This window comes from Microtus pennsylvanicus, chromosome 19 (assembly GCF_037038515.1).
Source record: "Microtus pennsylvanicus isolate mMicPen1 chromosome 19, mMicPen1.hap1, whole genome shotgun sequence".
Classification (NCBI taxonomy): domain Eukaryota; kingdom Metazoa; phylum Chordata; class Mammalia; order Rodentia; family Cricetidae; genus Microtus; species Microtus pennsylvanicus.
In genome coordinates, this window is record NC_134597.1 from 13231963 (window position 1) to 13254254 (window position 22292).

The 22292-nt window shown below is 38.2% G+C and overlaps 1 protein-coding gene across 1 annotated transcript in view; it reads left to right on the plus strand.

Moving 5' to 3' along the window:
* Positions 1-455: 455 nt before the first annotated feature.
* The window catches only part of Cftr (CF transmembrane conductance regulator), a 139911-nt gene continuing 118074 nt past the window's right edge, over positions 456-22292 (plus strand). Inside the window, exon 1 of the mRNA XM_075953676.1 lies at positions 456-681. Coding sequence (XP_075809791.1) covers positions 629-681 — 53 coding nt within the window. The 5' untranslated portion in view covers positions 456-628. The remainder of the gene's footprint in view (positions 682-22292) is intronic.

A 22292-nucleotide genomic window follows, 5' to 3' on the forward strand; every position in this document is an offset into this window, starting at 1 on the left:
AAGGAGGTCAAAAACGAGAACAAGAAGGAGAAAGAATTGAAGGCAGACAAGGACTAAGAGAAGGAGGGGAGGGAGAAAGAGAAGACGGAGAAGTGGGAGAGAGAGAAGGAAAAGACAGAGAAGAAAGGCTCCTAGTAGCTAAGGAGGTCAGTGAATGGTCCTTGGTCCTACCTAGGAGGATTTGTAAGTCCCGCAGATTTGCCACGGTTTTTCCGAACCTGGATTCTGAGCTGCTACCTCCAGAAGGTAGAGATACAGGGAGTGCAGGAAGGCGCTGGGAGTGAGAGCCGGGAAAATGAGGCGCGGGCGGGCAGGCGAGCGCGCGCAAGGCTCGGCTCCCAGGAGGAAGGAGCGCTTGGGGCGGGCGCGGGGCGTGGAGAGCAGTGGCTGTGGGGCTGGGCTAGGCAGCGTTGGCTTTTAACCTGGGTTGTAGAGGCGGGGGAAGAAAGCAGAGGGAAGGGGCGGTGTGTGGGACCCAGTTGGTTGGGGGAAATTGGAAGCAAATGACATCACCGCAGGTCCTAGAAAAGGGGAAGAGCCAAAAGCATCGGCTGGGTCCTGGATATTGAGAGGTCGAGTCCAACCTGAACCTGGCGGGACACAGACCTCAGTGCACCACGGAGACATCATGCAGAAGTCGCCTTTAGAGAAAGCCAGCTTTATCTCCAAACTCTTTTTCAGGTGAGGGGCTGCCCAACAGATCTTTGCAGTTGTGCCCATGCCAGAGAAGGGAATGAATATGGGCAGATTTGGGGGAAACAGGAAGAGATTTTTGTTATTTTCGTTTTGTTTTTAAGGGTGTGTTGCCATTCATTGTTTTAAAGAAAATATGGATTTTGTAGAATAAAATGAAGCTGATTAGATAGGAAACAAAATCTACTTATAACTGAGAATCAGACTTGCAACACCTAAATATGTTGCAGAGCAATAGATTTCTTAAGTTTTTTTTTCCTGAAAAAGTTGTAAATAAGAAATTTGCTTAATGAAAACTTCTTAAGATTAGTTCATTGTTTTCTCCCCAGGAAGCTGTCTGTAGGTGTTATGCCTGTATTAGTAGGTGCTCAGAAAACATTTGTTGATTGAATTTGTAGATTCGAGAAAGTATATTGTACTTTTTGCTGTTGTAATATTGAGTAAGTTTAACATGCTCACCCCAGTTGCATTATTCTTTTAAAAATGTGAGCAAGTAAGTTAAAATATTTATCTTTAAGAAGCAGAAATATTAAAAGCAATACACTTATAAATGCAATTACCATGGGGATATGAAGCTGGGATTCTACCTACTGAAGCTATACCCAGTTGACACTTAGGACATTGTTCTCTTCTCTTACTTTGCACAGCATAAGCCAGATAACTCGATTTAATAGGATTTTAAAATTAGATTTTAAGTCGGAAGACCTAGGCAAGAATAATTAAGTACTTTGAATTTGCCGTGTTTTGTGATGCTTCATCTACTGTGTTCCTCTAGTGTGAATGAATGAAAAGGATCTGCTCTCTCTGTGTCTCTCTGTCTCTCTCTGACTCTCTCTCTGTCTCTTTCTCTCTCTCTCTGACTCTCTCTCTGTGTCTCTCTCTCTGTCTCAGTCTCTCTCTGTCTCTCTCTGTGTCTGTGTCTCTGTCTCTCTCTGTCTCTCTCTCTCTGACTCTTCTCTGTGTCTCTCTCTCTCTGTGTCTCAGTCTCTCTCTGTCTCTCTGTGTCTGTGTCTCTCTCTCTCTCTCTGTCTCTCTCTCTCTCTCTGACTCTCTCTCTGTCTCTCTCTCTCTCTGTGTCTCAGTCTCTCTGTGTCTCTCTCTGTGTCTCTGTCTCTGTCTCTGTCTCTGTCTCTCTCTCTCTCTCTCTCTCTTTCTGTCTCTCTCTCTCTGTCTCTCTCTCTGACTCTCTCTCTGTGTCTCTCTCTCTGTGTCTCAGTCTCTCTCTGTCTCTCTCTGTGTCTCTGTCTCTGTCTCTCTGTCTCTGTCTCTCTCTCTGACTCTCTCTCTGTGTCTCTCTCTCTGTGTCTCAGTCTCTCTCTGTCTCTCTCTGTGTCTCTGTCTCTGTCTCTGTCTCTCTCTCTCTCTCTCTCTCTCTCTGTCTCTCTCCTCTCTCATGGGACCTCACTTGCCTCACAGCTCCTCAGTGAATCAGCAAACTAAAGTATCAGAAGTGTCACATATTTTCTAAATGTGCCCTGTTGTGTGGGTAGGAGGCAAGGCTCAGCTTTGAGTCTTCCTGAAGTTACCTTGGCTGCAGGTCTAGAGCTCAGGTGCCTCTGCAGGAGAGCTCCTCCCGGTGGATGGGAGAGAAGGTCTGTGCCCTTTTGAATCACCTTTTGTATTCACAAGGCCTTTTGTTACTTCACCCATAAATGTAGCTTATCGGCCTTGATCGATTTTCCTACTACTCACAGAGTCACAGTGTTAATTGTCATAAATTGTCCGCTTTTATGAGAGCCCTTTGCAGAACCTAAATGTCAGTGCTTCTGAAAAGTTTTCAGGAGAATGAATGTCTCTTACGTATTTTCCCCACTAAGTATGAAGAAACTTAGGTTGTTCATTTACCAACGTTTCAAAAATCTCCTCTTTTACAATCCAGCTAATTTATTTTAGCACTTTACAAATGCTCTTAGGTGGATTTGGAAAGGAAAAGTATTATAATGGCTGTGAAAATTGCTAAGAGCATACTCATTTCTGTTCTTCAAATGATTTCATAATCAGTTGCTTTAAGAATAGGTGTGTTTTTAAGAGTTAAGTTTCTACTATTTATAGGAACTGACATTCAGCTAAAGTACCAGTCAGTAATAGAAACTTCCTTCTGGACTATACTTTTTAAAGGTGAAAACCTTTCCCCCCCCTTACTGGACTAGGCAGTGTGGCCTAGTATCAAGGGCACTGGGCTCTGGGTACCCACCACTTGGACTCAGTCTTGCTTACTAGGCAAGTGCTTTCACAGTTCTGTGTGACTTGGTATTAACTTGGAGGCTGTCAATGTGCATACGACATAGTGAGGTAATCTATTGAGAAATGTGTCCTGGGCTTACTGAGGAAATGCTAACTACTATGATTATTTTCTACATTTTTATGTTCTTTCCAGTACCATGCTCCTCATTTCTGTAGGACAATGAGTTTAGTTCTTTTGGGTATAATTTTCTGGCTATCAACCTATATATGTGATGTGTATGTTTGAGAAGTTAATGTATGTGATAGTCTCAACTAATATGGATTTACTAGCTATGTAGAGGAAAGTCGTGTGCTCAGATCTCCTTAAATGCCCTTGAGACAGACTTTCTGAGCACTGTTTCATCAGTTCCAGGATCATAAAAGACTAAAAAGGCTGAATTCCATGTGTCCACTATTATGGTTGGGGTTATGAATTTACAGTGAGTGAAAATTTGGAAGGCATTGGAACTGCTCTAACACAGAAGACAATTTTACCATGAATAATTTGAGTCTTTTGTGGAAAACATGCACAGTAGCTTGAAGATGCATGATAACATTTATGATATAAGTTGTTTTAGAACAAGTGGTGATATACTTGCATAGAATTTATGAATCATATATTAGTGGAACTAATTTCTAAAAACCTTTGATAATGGAGAAATATTTGAAGTTTACGGTTTCATATAACTGTAATAAAAAGATCAGGGTACCTTTGTGTGTGTGTGTGTGTGTGTGTGTGTGTGTGTGTGTTTGTTTGTATGTGCAGGCCAAAGGGCAGTATAAGGTATCATCCTCAGAAAGCCCATCATCCCCTTTGAGACAGGTCTTTCATTGGTCCTAATTTCACCAATTATGTTAGACACACTTTCCAGGGAGCCCAGGGAGTCTTCCTGCCTCTTCCTTCTCAACATTAGGATTTTTTTTTTGGTTTTTTTTCGAGACAGGGTTTCTCTATGGTTTTGGAGCCTGTCCTGGAACTAGCTCTTGTAGACCAGGCTGGTCTCGAACTCACAGAGATCCGCCTGCCTCTGCCTCCCGAGTGCTGGGATTAAAGGCATGCGCCACCACCACCCGGCTCAACACTAGGATTATAAGTATGTGTTACCTCACTTACCTTTTTACTTGCGTGCTTGGATTTGAACTCAGGTCTTCATGCTTGTGAAGCACTTTACTGACTGAGCTAGGAACACTCACGGAAAACTGGGTAGCAACATGCGCATTATGTTTCTGATCCGTGCACAGACATTACTTATGTTTGTCTATTGGGCAAGACTTAGGCTGGCAAATTCAAAGGCCAATTTTGATGTATGAGGGTGCAATCATGTTATTTAGGAAGCCTGGGATAGCTGAATTCCACATGTCTTTAGTTAGTTGAAGGGTGCCATTCAGTGCCTATAGCTCCAGGTTTCTATGCTATCGTTTGCCTTTTTCTCCAGTAGGTATTATTAGATGAAGCTGCATCGAGGATGGGGACCCTCTGTTTGGACAGTGTACAAACACTGCCCAATGTTGGCTCCGTACAGCCCCTCGGGAGTCTCTTCTATTTATTTTCCTTTTGCTGATCGTGTTTTGATATTACACAGCTCAGAGTTTTTAACTTGGGATATATGTTAGTTTCATGCCAGTTTTTGTTGGTTTGATGCACAATTCTAAGAGCACCTCCTGTAGAAGATGTGGTGAAAATTGTCGTTTACAGTGTGTATGTATAACAAATATGATACAGTTCAATTTGTTGATATCACAATTATTAAATTTCTTCCATGGTTTTACAGCACATATTACACAATACACTTTTAATATTCAATACCTTGCTACCAAGAGCAGACATGTTATCTGATGTAGCAAAGAAATACCCCTCACTGCCCACTTAATGCTGATACAGAAGAGAAATCAAGCCGGGCAATGGTGGCGCACGCCTTTAATCCCAGCACTCGGGAGGCAGAGGCAGGCGGATCTCTGTGAGTTCGAGACCAGACTGGGCTACAGAGCTAGTTCCAGGACAGGCTCCAAAGCCACAGAGAAACCCTGTCTCGAAAAACCAAAAAAAAAAAAAAAAAAAAAAAACCAGAAGAGAAATCAAGGCTTTGGGTTTTCTCTGTGGAAGCCGGGTTTACTGTGATAATAGTCAATTCATAAATGTTGAAACTTGTTTAAGAGATCCACAAATAAATATTACTACAAAGTATATTATTACTGTTAATGTCCTTGCCCAGGAACCTGTAATTTCAGGGTGGTAGCACTATAGGTAAGTATAGGATTGGTAAACCGTAAGGGACGGGTGGTAACCATTTAGCATGCAGTTAGGCATCATTTGTTGAAACTTTAAGACACCCATGAGTCAGCAGCAGTTTTGGCCATTTTGATCCTCTGTTCCCATGTGGCTTGTGTAGAGTATGTCCTCAGAGAAAAGTCCCTGCAAAGCAATGAGTTTAAGAGGGATAAACTATGAAAGAGGTCTGTTTGGAGACACTGACAGTGATTTCATAAATGTGTTGTACATTATCATAAAGGGAAACATTGTTTTAGTGGCTTCCCTTCATACTTACAAATGGAATGGATGCAACATGTTGGTTATTTTGCTTGTTTGTTTTTCTGAGTAAAGTTAGCATTACAAAGTGGACTTTTCATAGACTTGATTGTCAGAGAATTTGGGCTTTTAGCAAAAATCCTGTAAAAGTTCATGCTACTATCAAGCTACTTACATTTCTGCAGAGCTTTTAAAAATGTGGTTTTTGTAACTGTGTCCATGTGATGAGGCTTGTCAGAATTTCTGTATAGCCTATTGATGGCTGTCTATTGACATTAATGGATATTTGAAATTGTAAACTAACTTGTAGTGTAGTACTCAGACCATTTCAGGACTTCTGGATTACGTGGTTCTAATAACTATCTCTTGTTGAAATTGGCTCCATTGTGGTCAACTCTAGAGATCCATGCATATTGTATATTGATTGTGTTCAGTGTTCTGACATGGTGACAATTACTCTGATAAAATTGATCGGGGAAACAACTGTTGACACATTTCCTATAGAGCAAGCTTTTCTTCAAATTTTCCCTGTGATGCTTATGACTGGCCCTTTAGAATATAGCCTACTTGATGAACCTTTGACCTAGGTTGAGGAAATGGTTTGAAGATTTTTGAGTCTTTAGCATTGTTAGGATTTTCAGACAGGAAGACATTCTCTTGATATCACCAGATAATCTGCCACAAAGAGCCATGTTTAAGTAATATTTCTTTGTAGGTCATGATTCAGAGCAGTTATTGAAGGGCACTGTCATTCATTTATTCACCATGACTGTATTCTTTGCTAGGCATTAAGGTGGTAGAGGTGTTGCCCTATGAACAATATCTTAAATTAAATATCTTAAAACTGAAGGTTTAAAGGGCTTGTAGAAGCTCTCAGCAGAGACTCCTAATCCAGACTTGTGCCTGTCCAGGCTGGTTTGCTAGAGAAGTGTTCTTGTCGTCACTCCCAGAGGAAGCCATTCTGCAAATATTATCCAGGAAAAGAAGACGGGGTTGAGTTCAAAGAAAGATAAAACACAGAACAGATTGTGGGTAGGAATTATGGAGAGAATAAGAAAGAGACCTTCAGGGGGTTAGAGAAGGTTTTGAGTTTGTCCTGAAAACCTGAGAGGGATGAGGGAGGAAGGTTTGGAAACCAGCAAGCAGCCAGATGACTGCGGACTTGGTTAAAGTCCTCAGTGCTTTATCATACTGCTAGTGAAAAGGGACAGGATACCCGCAGGTCAGGAGGTGATCATTTCAAGTTACAGTTGTGTCAAAGAAATGAATTTGAAAAGAGTGTCAGAGGAATAGAAAAAGACTGGATTTAAAAGATGTTTTGGAAGTAAAATAGGTAGATTTCTTAGAGGTAGGTGAGAGAAGAAGAAAGAGGATCTAGATTGATAGATTGAGAGGACAGAGTAGAGGGTTAATGCATCCTCCGGAGTGAAATGATTCAGTTGAGCAAAGAAGCCTGATGTGAGGATGGAAGCCTCTGTAAGTCCTGTATGTCTATCAAATGAGAAAGGTACTGGCATGAGGTGGCATTATACAGCTATTTGAATAAATTCTTTGACTTATCAGGCCTTTCAATAAGTGATAATTAGGCAGAACCAATATTTTATTTGGTAGTATGGGGGGGCAGGTTTAAACCCAGTCCCATGTGCTCTACTACTTGGCTGCACCCCAAGCCCTGAACGAATACTTATTGCAGAAGAAACTTCTACTGCTTAGTTCACAGAAGATTTATCATCTAAAATCTCACATTTGCTTTTCTACTCCACTCACCTGATATCTAATAGTCACTGTTTTCTGTGACTTAAAAAATCAAAGTGTAGCATGCAAATGTGCATGTTCATCCATATATATATATATATATATATATATATATATATATAATATTAAAATGTTGTGGGAAAGAGTGCACAAAACCAAAGATTTCCCTGTGGATTAATTAGATTAAAAAACCATCGTGGATTGGAGTCAGTAGTAAAATAAGACATTGGCTGTTTTCATAATTTAATTCAGTACATCAAATACATAACTACAATGAGATTTAAAATATTATTTATTATATTAAGTTTGTAGAATTATTTAAATTAAAGTTCAGAGGTAGCAATCCCAAAACAGAACCAAAGGTTTTGGCAATAAAATTTGATTAACCAGATAATAACTATAAGATGAGCTCGTTAAGGTGAGAATAATAATCTTGAAATACAAATATGGCTTTTAATTATTCATTATTTACTCGTGCAAACATGTGTTTGCATATTTGTTTAGCATTACTATTTAACCGCTGATACCAGGTATCTAGTAGTTATCTTAGAGCCTATATAGGGATTCTGTTTATTCTGCTTAGTTTTCATTCTAATATTTTTAATCATGCAACCTTTCTTCTTTGTAGTAAAAAGGCCATAACATTCATTTTTAGATTTTATGATTATATTCCTTAGTTTAGTTGAAAAACAGAAGTCAGAAAGCATAGTGTAGCTAACCACTGTGGCATAGTAACAGCTCAGTTACAAACCAATTCCAGCTGTGCTCTGTTTTGATTATACTAGCTATGTAGTACCTTGAGCCCTAACTTCCCAAACCCACCTTCCTATTCTTTAATTCTCCCTCAAGAATATGGAGCTAGGCCTTTGCTTGAGTTTTCACATCCTAACCCTACTTACTTCACTTTCTAAGCCATGCTTCAGGTTCAGTCATTTGAGTATTCTATTCTCACCACACCAAAACATTCTTCATTCAGACATTTTTGCCATCATATCCAAGTATAAATTATAATATAGAAACATAGCTGCACATAAAAGTCTTGTATATTCCTGTGACTTCAGGTTTGTTTGTTTGTTTGTTTTGCATTAGTTTCACCTAACAAGGTTGGCTTTTAACTTTAATTGGTTGCTTGGTATTTCTTGAGAAAGCGTATTCTCTGATCCAGTTTTGAAAGAAACAGGTAATATTTACTTGGATATTTATCAGGTGTACCAGGGAAGGTAACTGCAGTATAAGTTCCCCAAGTTTTAGCACTCTGCTGAAGTTATACATCTGTCTCAAAAGTGAAGGTGTTTGAAGGCAGACTTTCACTGTAAACCTGTTCATAGACAGAAAAGGCCAACAGTGATTCAGAATATTTTTTTACTTGAACATGAAAATGACTTAAGCTAAAGCTTTAATTATGGTACCAAAAGTGATAAGTAATTGTGTAAATGTCTATATAATTTCTAAAAAGCTGTCATGTACTTTTTTTTTGAGAATGTGTTGAATTGATGATGAGTTTTATAATTGGTGTCATCTTCAAGTGCATAAAACCATTTTATTTGAAAGCTGTGATAATCTTATCTGTGGCTTGTTACTTATCACTTCCTTGATATCCTTTAGTTCTCTGTCAATGAGACCGCAGATCAGCAGGTGTGCTGCAAACATTGTGAGGCAATTAACTGAGCTTGGCTCACACTTGCTATAGGATCATGATCACTTATGCAATGCAGAGTTAACAGTAGCGATCATGAGTTTCAGTAAGTGGAAAGAGATGTCCAGTGACGTTTTCCTACTTAAGGGCCTAAAATTAGCATATAACATATTTGAGAATATTTGAGGTTTTTATTCTTAATTAAAAAAATTTTAAAAAATCACTTTAAAAGACTGATATTTCATATCAAAATTTGGTGAGGTATCTATGGAGTGGTAGATATTGGGACTTAAAGTTTCAAGGCCACTGGACTAGATTTTTCTTATATTGATTGTGCCTGGAAATTTTTGAATCCCATTCTTCATCTTCCTGTACCTTTAGAAAACAGTCTCACATTCTACTTCATGTCTAGCCTCTCTGTCAGGTCTTAGGTAGCAATACGTAGCGGAAGAAACATGTACTTTGGAATCAGGCTTAGCTGGAATCCTCTCTGTGACTTATTAACAGTGTGTTCTTAGGCAATTTTCTTAATCATCTGATACTCAATTATTCTCATTGGCACAAAGAGGCATTTTCATTTCCACCTGACCCAAGAATATAATAATATCCAATGCTCTTTGAGTTCTTGCTCTGTATATTAGGGTTCTCCTGATAATCAGAACCGATAGTAAATACAAAGAATTAGCTCCCATGACTAAGAAAAATGGCAAGTTCAAAAACACAGGGTTGGTTTTCCGAGTAGAGACTTGGGAGAGCCAGTGAGGTTTGAGTTCAAAAGCAGTCTTCTAGAATTAGGTCTTATTTGGGAAGGGTGATGGTTTTTCTCTGTGTATTTTGAGGCAAGGTTTTTCTGTGTCACAGCACTAGCTGTCCTGGAACTCACTCTGTAAACCAGACTGGCTTTGAACTCACAGAGTTAGGCCTGCCTTGCCTCCAAGGTGCTGGGGTTAATTAAAGGTGTGCGCCACCACGCCCAGCTAAGGCCAGTTTTTTTGTTGCATCTTCAATGGATTAGGGAAAGCCTGTTTACTTTATGGAGGCAAATCTGTTTTAATCTAAATGCTCTGAGTTAGTGTCAGTCTAATCTCCAACCACCTTATCAATTGTCCTATCACCAGCGCGGAGAAGACTTTCTGTGTATTAAGTGATAAGTGACACAAGGTACAGAATTGGTCTTTAATAAATAAATGGTAATACTCTTACTAGCTATAGCAGTGTTGTTACACTTAACACTTTTTAAGACTGTAGCTCTTTCCTTCCTACATTTAACACTCTTCTTCTATAAAGTAGACGCAATACTTCACTGAATTATGATTTTACTTCCACAAATGCCCTCGCTCATTTTTTTTTTTTGTTTGCCATTGACTTTCATCCTCAATTGTGTGTGTTGCTGGAATTGAACTCAGGGCTTTATGTAGCATGTTAGGCAAATGCTTTGAGCTCCTGAGTTCTTCCAACCCACATTTAAAATTTTAAGTTTATCTCAAGTACTTAGGTTACTCCCTTTGCCCTAACATTCTCTTTCCTTGCTGCTTAGGACCTGTGTTTTTCCATAGGCTGATATCACAAAGTGCTGTAAACTGAATGGATTAAGCACCAAAAGTTTATTAGTACAGTTCTGAAAGCTGCAAGTCTGAGCTCAAGGTGTTAGCTGAGGGAGAGTCTGTTCCCTGCTTCCCCTCGGTTTTGTCAGTTTGCTCATGGCCACCTTTGGCATTTTAACATTTGTAGAAGCTTGCCTGATATCAGCCTTCTTCACAGATTTCTCCTTGTGTCTCACTCAGATCAGTGTTTCAAAACCTTCCTTTGTAAGTGAAAACATCATGTTGGCTAGAACCTACTAAGCGTCTTTCCTCCAAACATTTTGAGACTCAGAGATTATAATGTGAATATTTGAAGAGAAATACAAATATCAGTGAGAAATATGGAGAACAGTGCAGAGGACACCAAAAGGCAGGACATGGGAACTATCAAGGGGAGTTGTTTGTGAAATTTTAGTATATCTGTACTAAAAATTTAATGAAGACCAAATATTGGGAAGAAAATTTTAAAAATAAAAAATGTTTAATTAAGTTTTATTAAACAAAATTAAATAATATTTAATTTAATATTGTGAACCATTAAGTGATAGAGACTTGCTATTAAAGAATTATGTCTGAACAAATACAAATGCTTCACGTTTGCAAGCATTCCTATAGACTTGGATGTTTTATGGTTTTGTTTTCTTTCAATGCTTTGATCAGGAGTAATGTTCAAGCAACACCTACTTGCAGTCAATGTCCTCAGGGTGCTACAAACATACAACGTTTGTGGAATTAATTATTAACAGATCAGTTCACCAAGTTTCTAATTTGTTTAATGTGGTGAACAGGACAATGAAGGTAGGAAGATAAATTGTACACCATATTGTCCTTAAGAATTTAGTCTAATGAGCAAAATACGTTAACAAAGCATAATAGGATATGTAAACATTAATTCAACAATTTAACAAATTGAATGAGAATCATGTGCCAAGTTCAATGGTTAGTTCGGAAATGCAGCAGTCTGTGTAGAGGCTCACATGCAGTTGGGTTTCAGAATGGTGTACACAGGAGAGAAACTAACCATACACCGGAGAGAGGCTCACTGTGAATAATATTTAAGAAATGATATCAATGTATCTGATGCTTCTTAGCAATAGAATTTAGGCTTTGTTTCAGGGCTTTTCTTCAGTGTGACCCCGCTGAACCCAGCTGACTTGTCTCGTGATGGTGATAGGAGAAGCTTTTTAAAAATTAAGAGCCACCTTATTATGAATGTTTTCATCCAGTGGAACTCCTGCAGAGTTCAAAAGCCAGAGAATCTGGCTCAGTGTTTCCTTTAAAGTTCATTTTCTTAAAGCCCAAATGGAAGCAAGAGATCATGGCATTTTAAGGTTTAAAAAAAAAAAGCCAAACAAACCCTAAATACCAATAAAAATCATTTCCACTAACCTACCATAGTTTGTGTTAGGAACTGCCCTTTTAACTACTTCAGTGTGAAGGTGGCTAATTTAAACTCTTAAATTGCTTATTATGAACAATTAATGAATTAATTACCATTATTTAGTATGTGTTGTGAAAAGCTTTATTATGAAAAAATTTAGCAATTTAATTTTTAATAGATCCTAGCTGTCTTGTATTAATATGCGTTTCTATGTTAAAATAAAGATAAATATATTAAAGTAAGGCCTTTAAGTAGTGTTATTTCATGGTATATCCCAGACAGATGTGGCTGTTGACTCCATTCCCTAACTCCATCTCTTTCCCCAGGAATGCAGAGTGGGGGAGGGGTGTGAGCCTCTTTTTTTTTCTTGCCTGCAGCTCTGGGGAGCTTCATTGTTTATTCTTGGTGATACCAAGGCATTTGGACAATGCCAGTAGAAATACTTTGCCTCCCAAACTCAGGAACAGGATATGAATCCTAAATTCCGAGTCATAAAATGTGCCTATCTACATCCTCCCCATCACTAAAAAAAAACAGGCATAAGGATGGCAAGCTTCTACATTAGTTTGTTAGAGTTTACAGTTGTTTTTTTTTTTTTAAGAGGTTGAAGGGATCATAATAGAAATTAAAAAGGGTTAAAATGACATTAGTAACTAAATTCCGTATTTAGTTGGGAGATGGGAAAACATGCATGGATGAAAACCCTGTATAAAATGCCACACTGCATTTTAGTCCCTCTGGGGATTCACCATGGGTAACTGGGGTTTAACAGTCATAGAGCAGAGAGTATAAGCAAACTAAGTGAAAAGGAGGTTAAGACAATGAGAATTGAAGAACCAGCCCTTCTGACTAGGTGATTGTAAGGAGAACTATGAAGACCATGTTTATCACAAATGGAACTTTAAACTCTACTAACAGTTGTCTTTCTGAGGCAACATCGGTTCTTTTTAAATAATTTAATATTCATCCATGCATGTAGTATGCTTTGATTAAATTCCCATCCATTCCCCGCCAATGTATTTTGTGTTCTTCCCACCACTTTTCACGCCCTCCCAACTTCATGTGTTCTTATTTGTTTTAACTTTAGCACCCACAGGGCCCACTCAGTGCTGTGTTTCATATCTGCGTGTCTATATGTCCACGTGAGAGCGTCTATTAGAACATGGGTAGCCTCTCAGAGATGGGCATAGCTGAGCAGTGGCTCTCTCTTCCCCAGCAGCCATGGACGACCAGTGACTCCTCAGATAAAGGGGGGACTCCATGAGGCCCTTCTCCACGCTGGGAGTTTTGGCTATCTTCTTCCTCTTACTGTCTTCATCTTCAAACATTTTGTAGTTGCCTCTAGCCCCTGCTGTACCATTTTATCTACCTAGCAAACTAATTTAGTGAGAATGTAATCTCAAACTGTGGGGTAGAATGTTTGTGTGTGTAGTAATATATGGCGGTTCGAGGATACCTTGTAAGAGTCATACATGCATGTAGGTCATGCTTCTATTATATAGGTCCCGCTTATTAAACGTCGTTCATCAAACTTGGCAGTGAGTACCTCTACCTCCCGAGCCATCTGCTGGCCCTGGAATGTATCTTTTAAAATTTTGATTTGGAAGCAGTCATTTTGAGGTAATGAATGACAAACATGTACCATAAAGGACTAAATGGGACAAAAAGGACCTTTATGTTCGCATAATGAGGGGGTCATTAAATCATTTAGATAGTGAAGGTCACGAGAAAGTATACTTTGTGTTTTACGTGTCACAGCTCATACCAGATGATGCCTAGCTCTACCAGTTTTGTTCAAGGATCCCAGACCTGAGAAACTGTACTTGCCGCAGTAGGTGGTTCTACATTCATGCACACACTGGCAGCACCAAGTGGACTCAGGGGGTTAAAAACAAACAACACAGGAAGTTGGGATGGGCTGGTGGTGACAGTGACAGGAGGAACTGGAGGGGAGGCCATGAGACAGAATTGATCATGATACATTGTAAGTATATAAAAATCTGTCTAAAGCCTCTGTTCAAGAGTCTTTTCTCAAAAACCAAACCAAACAAAACAAAAAGAGTCTGTTTCTCAAAGATAGAGGTTCTTTACACATATGGTTCTTTACACATAGAGGTTCTTTACATATATAGGTTCTTTACACATATAGGTTCTTTACACATATCTTAGAGAATCAAGTAACTTTGATTCCAAATGTTTAGCCTCTGTCAGAATGACAATCAAGGCTCAGTAAAGGACATGTTTATTTCCCTAATGAATGAAAAGAATTTCTTTTGGGTCTTAGTGATGGTGTCTGAAAAACCAAAACGAACAAAGAACCACAATAAAAAATTCTAGAGAAAGGGAGACGACACCAAAATAAATTGCGCATTTTTTTTTTATTGAGCTCTACATTTTTCTCTGCTCCCCTCCCTGCCTCTCCCCTTCAACCCTTCCCAGGGTTCCCATGCTCTCAGTTTACTCGGGAGCTCTTAAAGACCAGCAAGGCAACATGTATATACCGTCTAGGAGATGACTTTGTACGGCACTCATGTGTAGTTTATTTTTTTAGTTGCCTTGTGAGAAGACAGGGAACTTGTTCCCTTCTTCTCCTTTCACCCTTCTCTGAGGATGCTTGAAAGGACTTTTCTCCACAATGTGACTGTTACCACTACATGTGGCTCTCCGGAAAACGCAGAGGCTTCCATATTGAAGCTCCCACGCATGCCTGTAGCATTTCTGCTGTCACACTGCAAGGGCCGTCTGTTTCCTGTCTTCCTCATTTTGTTTATTTCTTGGTTTTAGTTTCGAATATAATTTTATTACCAATGGAAATATCAGTCAGAAATTAGAAAGCAATGGTTTGACTGTGTTTCTCTGGTTAGGCTCCTAAAAGTGAACTCCCACACAGGATGTAATCAGCTTCCTGGGACATTCAGCCCTATGGCTTTGGTGTATCTGCAGGGATATTTATGGCTTTTCTTTGTGGCTATATACAAAGGCTCTGTGAGGCTGCTTTTCCAGGGTACATGAGCACTCCACTGGAAATTACACTCTTTGTGTCTTTCTGTTATCTCCTAAAATGGCCAGACTCTTCTCTGTTCTTTTACTTTCTTGTAGCCTTGCTTGTTACCTCTGAAGTTTAGAAATGCCAGTCATGTGAATCAATTAGATGTGGCTTTGCAGGGCCTCTTGCTTAGTTTCTTTACAGTATCATATGGTACCAAGTCATGTGAATCAATTAGATGTGGCTTTGCAGGGCCTCTCGCTTAGTTTCTTCATAGTATCATATGGCACCATCTTTTTCCCTCACAGTTCCAATATTTAAGTTTCTTGCCTTGGGAGACAGAAAAAAATATGTATACCATTCATGTTACATGTCACTAATCTTTAGATGTTCCTATGAGCTGCCTGCACACTCTGATAGGATTCTCAGTAGCCACCGGGACATGTGCATATTTGAAAGGGTTAGAGTTTGAAAATCACTATTGAAGTATTTCACATTTAGCAAATCCTTCCAATACTGGCACTCATGTTTGATCTCTCCGTGCTGCTTTCTTACTTACAGCTTTATTGAGATCCAATTCACATAGTGAACACTTTACCCACTTACAATCTACAAAACAATGATCACCATCTTTTTAAGCTTATTCACAGTTTGGTTAACTATCATTAAAATGAATTGTAGCAATTGCATTTTTTATTCCTATGAGAAAGAAACTACACAATCATTAGTGCTTACTCCTCTGCTTTCTCATACCTTACGTGTTGTTTGTTGTCTAGTCTGTTTGTAGTGATGTACAGTCATCTGGGAAGAGAGGACCTCCATTGAGAAAATGCCTTCATCAAATTGGCCAATAAGGAAGTTTGTGGTGCATGTTTGCTCTTTGTTGTAGTTGTTGTTGATTAATGATTGGTGTGGCAGGAGCAAGTCCATTGTGGGCAATGCTGCCCCTGAATAGGTGGTCCTAGGTTGTGTAAGAAAGCAAAGGGAGCTCAATCATGCAGTAACTTTATGCTTAATGTTTCAAACATCTTACGGGCTTTTTTTCCAAAATAAATACACCATTTTATGTTCCCACAAGCAGAGTGCAAGGGTTACAATTTCTCATACCTTTGCAATTGTCATGATTACAACCCTTTTACTGGGTATAAGATGGAATCTAACTGTGGTTTAGTATTACATTTTCCTACTTTGTAAAAATATTTCCTATGCTTACTGGCCATTTGTATAATTTCCATTGGAATATCATTTTAAAAATTCAGCTCTTTTGACCATTTTAAATTTTGGTTGTCTATTAAGACTTATATGTCTGATATATTAACTCCTTATTAGACATTTGATTTGCAGAAAGTTTTCCCAATTACATAGAACATCTGCTACTTTCTTTATGGAATATTTTAAAGCATAAAGTTTTTATGTTAATTCTATCCATTTTTGCTATTGTTGCTTATGCGTTTGGTGTATTGCTACCTTTTCAAATTAGTTATAATATGGCAAAGTAGACAAAAAGTAAGCTTTGATATCATTGACTTATTTTTACATTCTAACATCATATTGCCAGATTACTTAAGCATCCCTAGATCCAGTTTCAGATCTACAAGAAGGATATATAGATATAAGATTGTTATGAAATATATAAAATCTGTTATTGTTGTTGTAATTCCAGTAATAAACTTTGTTGTTATGGAAATTAAGCCAAGACAAGCAACATGTGTGAAGAAGCAAGTATCTAACTGTAATTCTTTCTAGACAACATTGAATCTGACTCCCATGAAAGCCAGCTGTAGTTGCCATGGTCGTCACTATATCTAGATGGACAAGTAGCTGACTGATTCGAAGAGCTTTTTCCAAGGGTACAAGGTTTGAAAATCAGAGAGATAGAGTTGTAACCTAGGGTTCTCTTTCTTTCTCTCTCTCTCTTTAAAAAAGAAACCTCTTGCAGTTTGCTTAGTATTGCTTTGTAGTAGTAAGAAAGAATTGCTTTGTATTCAAGTGTATTAGCCAAGATGAACATTTTAAGAAAGAATAAGCGATTTCATGAAAAATTAATATTGCTGTATGCATTATATAGTCTTGGAGGTAAAGCATACTTCATCAGAAAGTTTGTTTATGGCTAAATCACTCTTATGCATTTAGTTAATAAATTTGTAATGACATATGAAACTTCTTGTGTAACTTGAAGAATTATTTCCTGTTCCTAAAGTTATATGTCCATCACTAAACATTACAACAGAAATGGGAACTAGAAAGAACACACACACACACACACACACACACACACACACACACACACACACACACACTTTCCAGAGAGAAACTTTTTTTCCCTAACTCTTCCTCTCACCTCTCTTCCCCTCCCTTCCCGTCCCTTCCCCTCCCCTTTCCTTTTGCCTTTCCCTTTCGCTCTCCTTCTCCTCTCTGGTTTATATTTAGAAGTATCTCATGAAATAGATAGACTTCCTTTATTACTTAAAGTTTGGACTCAGTTTGTCACTAAGTTACAAACTGGTTTCATTTAGGATGCCAGAATGCTTATAAAACTTAGACCTTTAGAAGATACTTTTTTCAGAATTTGTAATCATTTGTTGAGTAGCAAGTAATTAGCTGTCCAGATCTTCTGAAATTCATTAATTATATTCTGTTTTAACCATCTAAAATGGAATAACTGTAATTCCCATTGAGAATAAGAGTTTTGTGAACCATAGCGTTTTAAACAGAGAAATGGCTAAACATGACTAGTCATCCATAGTATCTGTAGAACCAATCATGCCGATGTAGTGGCCATCACTTATACATTCAGCATTATAGTGGAGATGTAGCAAGTTCAGCACCAAATTCTTTATGGAACCATCAGAGAGGTGGCTATCAGCTTGACATCATTGCCGTAATTGTAGATTGAATTATTATTTTCATTATTTTTTGTTTGAGAGTTTGATATATGCATATAGTGTATCTGCCTCATGTTCTCCCCCCCCAGTTCCTCCTCTGTCACTGTTACCACTATCCCCTCCCAACTTCATGTGTTGTTTGTTTTTAAAACCCCCTGAGTCCACTTAGTGCTGCCAGTGTGGGCATGAATGTAGAACCACCTACTGTGACATATGTAGTCTCAGGTCTGGAATCCTTGAAGGAAACTGAGTCTTCCTATGCTGACAGCCATCGGTTGCCAGTAACATCTCAGCTAAGGGGAGGTCTTCGTAAACATCCATGTCTTCATGCTGGGAATTTGTCTAGCTTGATCTCGTGCAGCTCTAAAGTTAGACTGAATTCCTGAAGTCTACTTGTTTTACGTAGAAATTTTATAAACTGGGCTCTGTTTTAATTTTTCTAAAATTCATTGAAAACCTACATATTGCTGTAAAATAACCTTGAATCTCAGTTGGTTATGGCACTAAAGTGCTATTCACAAGTTTTTGGCTCTATAGAGGTTAGTTAACTTTTAGCATTAATTAATTAATTTTCCTCCTCATAACCACTTGGCCAACTAGCTAAAGCAAAGCGATAGGATAGCTGTTACACAACTGGTTCAAACGGCCTCTCTGTCTCTGCATGCCTTCAATGGTTCTGGCTGGGTATGACTAGACAGACAATTGGGGATACTCTGAACTCATGTAAATTTGGGAGCATGATAAGTAACGTTCTAGTGTTTGGATAACTTTCACTTCATTTCTTAAGAACTATTTTATCTAAAAAGGAAAAAGGTCCTGAGTGTGGGCTAACATGTCAGTTGTGATAGAAATGTCATACACCTGGTGGTTTTGGTATTTAATTTCATTTGACTAGTTTAATAAAAAGTAATGTTAAATACTGCAAAAGCATGATTTTTCTGTGCAAATAATGATTGAACTTGAAAATATCTGACACATAATCTTCATATTGCTTTAGCAGATGAAAATGCCAGGTGTCTCTGCTAGATTAAGCAAAATGTCAGTTGTAAAACTAGTTTTTAGCTTTAAATACCTGACTTTTGGAAGGATTGGTTTTGAGAAAAGTCAAAGCTTTAATCGTCATTATAATGGGCAAATTTTTAGTAGGACCCTAGAAATTGATTTTGTTAAAGAGCCCTGACTCCCCATTTGGCACACAGGTCAGTATGAACAGGCTAAAAACCTGGTATCCCTTCCTACATTTTGTATCTGTCTCCTTGTCTTAAAACTTTGGATTAGACTCTTAATTTTACATGTAGGTATTTACACCTCTCAAGTGGTATTTGTCTAAAAAATAATACCTAAGCTCTTTTAACCCCTTTTAAGGTTATACACAAAGACAAGAGTGAGAAATCTTGCTGTCTCCTTCTGTAGCAACCTTTTGTAGACTCCCATGATACTCCTTCAATTTCTTCAGTGATTTCCATAAGCCTGTGGTCACTCTGGATTCCAGGAGAGCAGAAGTTCACAAAGTGACCACTGTGTATGAGAATCAGACCCTGTTCAGGAGCAGTCTTTCTCATGACCTGACTTGTCCTCACATCAGTAATAACTTATTTGAACTGACTTGTACAACAAGAACTGAGCCCAAGTTTGACTAAGACTCTTTTAATGATAAACGTATCTTGCCCCTGCGTTTTTGGTTCTTCTCTTTAAGCCTCAGCTGTTGCCTATATCCTGAAGATGGACTTGGGGTGGGGAGCTACAGAACTTCTTTTTCTCTTCCTCACTGTGTGCCAATATAGATTAAATCTTCTTTCTCTGTCTTTTATCACTGCTCATCCCTTTGATTGACATGTTAGGACAGGTGGCTGAGACTTGGTTTTGCATTCCTAAAGCAGGGACTTCTGACCTCAATCTCTGGGAACAAATTATTTCATTAGAAACTACAAATCATTCTGTATAAAATTAGTTTTCCCAAAGAAATGAAATGAACAATATTAAACAGAGTAAAATTAGTGTGTATGTCTTTAAAAATTAAAATACTAAGCCGGGTGATGGTGGCGCATGCCTTTAATCCCAGCACTTGGGAGGCAGAGCCAGGTGGATCTCTGTGAGTTCGAGACCAGCCTGGTCTACAGAGCTAGTTCCAGGACAGGCTCCAAAACCACAGAGAAACCCTGTCTCGAAAAATCAAAAAAAAAAAAAAAAATAAAATAAAATAAAAAAATTAAATACTAGCATTGTTTGTAATAAAACCTGAAGCTTGTTACGGTTAAGTGGACAGAACAGTATATCTGAGATGGTGGGCTTTTCTCCTGGATGGTAGGAAACTCTAGAAATATGCGTTTGCTATGTGTCTGCTATTTCTTAATTGATTAACTAGTTTCTGTTAGAGAAACCCTGACTTTGAAGGCCATCAGACGTTCTAGGAATACCAATTTGTCAGTCATTTAGATGTGAGAGAAATAGCTAGCAGGGGCAGTGGAAGACAGAGAAAAATCGTCACTGTAATGCCTTATGTTGTTCCAACTACTCAGACTCATGAAATACCTGAATGTATATTACTTTACGATGGGAGAGATACTGAGGTGAAAATTCTGGCTTTGAGCAGTGTTGAATGTACACAAGTCCATTAAATATACTCAGAATCCTTGCAAATAAAGAGTGGCTTGAATTTCACATTTACATTGCATAGTATCTAAAACTTGAATGTCTATTTTCTCTAATTTTGTTTTGTTTCTTAGACTGACTTATGGTTGACATAGAGAACTCATTGTTAGGAGAAGCTGATTTATTGTAATATGAGGGAGGAATGGGTGGCTTGTCGTCCCAGCCGCCCTGCTAGTTTACACCTGAAATAATCACACAGAAATTGTATTAGTTAAATAACTGCCTGACCCATTATTTCTAGCCTCTTAGTGGCTAACTCTCACATCTTGATTTAACCATTTCTACCAATCTATGTAACACCACAAGGTCGTGGCTTACCCGGAAAGATTCTAACCAGCGTCAGTCTCAGGTAGGAGCTTCATGGCATCTGCCACACTGCCCTTCTTCCCAGCATTCAGTTAGGTCTACTCCACCTATCTAAGTTCTTCCCTATCAAAAGGCCAAGGCAGTTTCTTTATTAAACCAATGAAAGCAACACATAGACAGAAGGACCTCCTATACCAATTTATTCTCAAGAAATAAAAGTTTTCTGTAAGGTGATTGCAGACAGCCTAAGATGAATAGATTTTTAGTTGGTTTAAAATTTTTTTAGTTTTGCTTATGTGTATGAGTATTTTGACTGCTTGTGTGAATGTGCACTGCATGTATGCCTAGAGCCCTCAGATGTCAAAAGAGGGCATCAGGTCCCTTGGACCTGGAGTTACAGATGGTTGTAAGCATCCATATGGTTGCTAAGTTTCAAACCCTGGTCCTTTGAAGGAGAAGCAACTGCCCTAAACCACTAATCATTGCTACTGTCCCTAGATTTTCATTTTTAGAATTTACTTCGACCCAGTTTTAATTTGGAAATATAAATTCAGGCTTTCTATGGTGTAACTGCCAAGAAATGCTAACTAATAATTACAGCTGATGAGCTTGAACATTATACTGCTGAATTTATTTGGCTTCATGGTTCTCTTGGTAAAACTAGTTGTCACAGTGTAATATAATATCTTAAAACACCCTGAGATAACAAAGATGATTTTTATGAATTTATCACACACATTGTGTTATTTTGAACTAGCTGGAAGCTTGTTCATGAGAATGGCCACTTAATCTTAAACATGGACCCAAAGAATCATGCTTGCAATTTGTAAGGGCTTAAGAAAATTTAAGAATTTCTTTTGAATACCCTTGAAGGAATGGTATTGGAAGACACTGAGCCTCTGCTCATTTTGAAGTTGATACATGATTTTAATAATTTCAAATATATTGAGAACACAAGGCTGCTAGTAGGTGTAATGAATTTTTTTTTTTACTGTGTTCTGCAGATCGTCATTCTTTTTTCCCTTGCTACTGGCCTTCTGAAATTTCAAATTTCTGCTCATATTTATATACACACTTGAACCTTTCTAGAGGAGATTATTTATGAGCTCACTGTTAAACATAGTGGTTAAATATCAAATTATAGAACATAATTGCAATATGGTAAACAAAAGTTCAAGAGGTTATCACTTTGCACTTATTTTATGCATTGCTGTTATGGTATTGAGGCCATTTGTGGTTTTTCTCTTTGAAGTGATGAGCATGTTAATATTATATGCAGTTCATTCTCTTGCCAGTTCTGAATTCAGTGATCTCATCTTTGGTAGCTTGAATTGATCATGGTAAGAGTATTTATGAAGCAATGAGCAGTCAGCTTTTGCTTTTGTTTTCTGGAAAAGGGATTATTGTTTGCAGAGAACACCCCTCCAATTACCCACTGGATTTGCTCCCCTTGTTTTCACTCTCCTAGTTATGTGTCTAATTTTATTACAACCCACTTTACCTAATTCTCTTACAGTTGAACATGGTAAAGAATGAATTCAAAAGAATGTGGAGAAATCTTTTACATTAATAATTTTTATGTCTCTGAGTACCCTTTCCTAAGGTAGCTAATAACACTCCCTTTTGTTTTATTTGCTTAACAAAGTTTCAAAATTAAAACACACC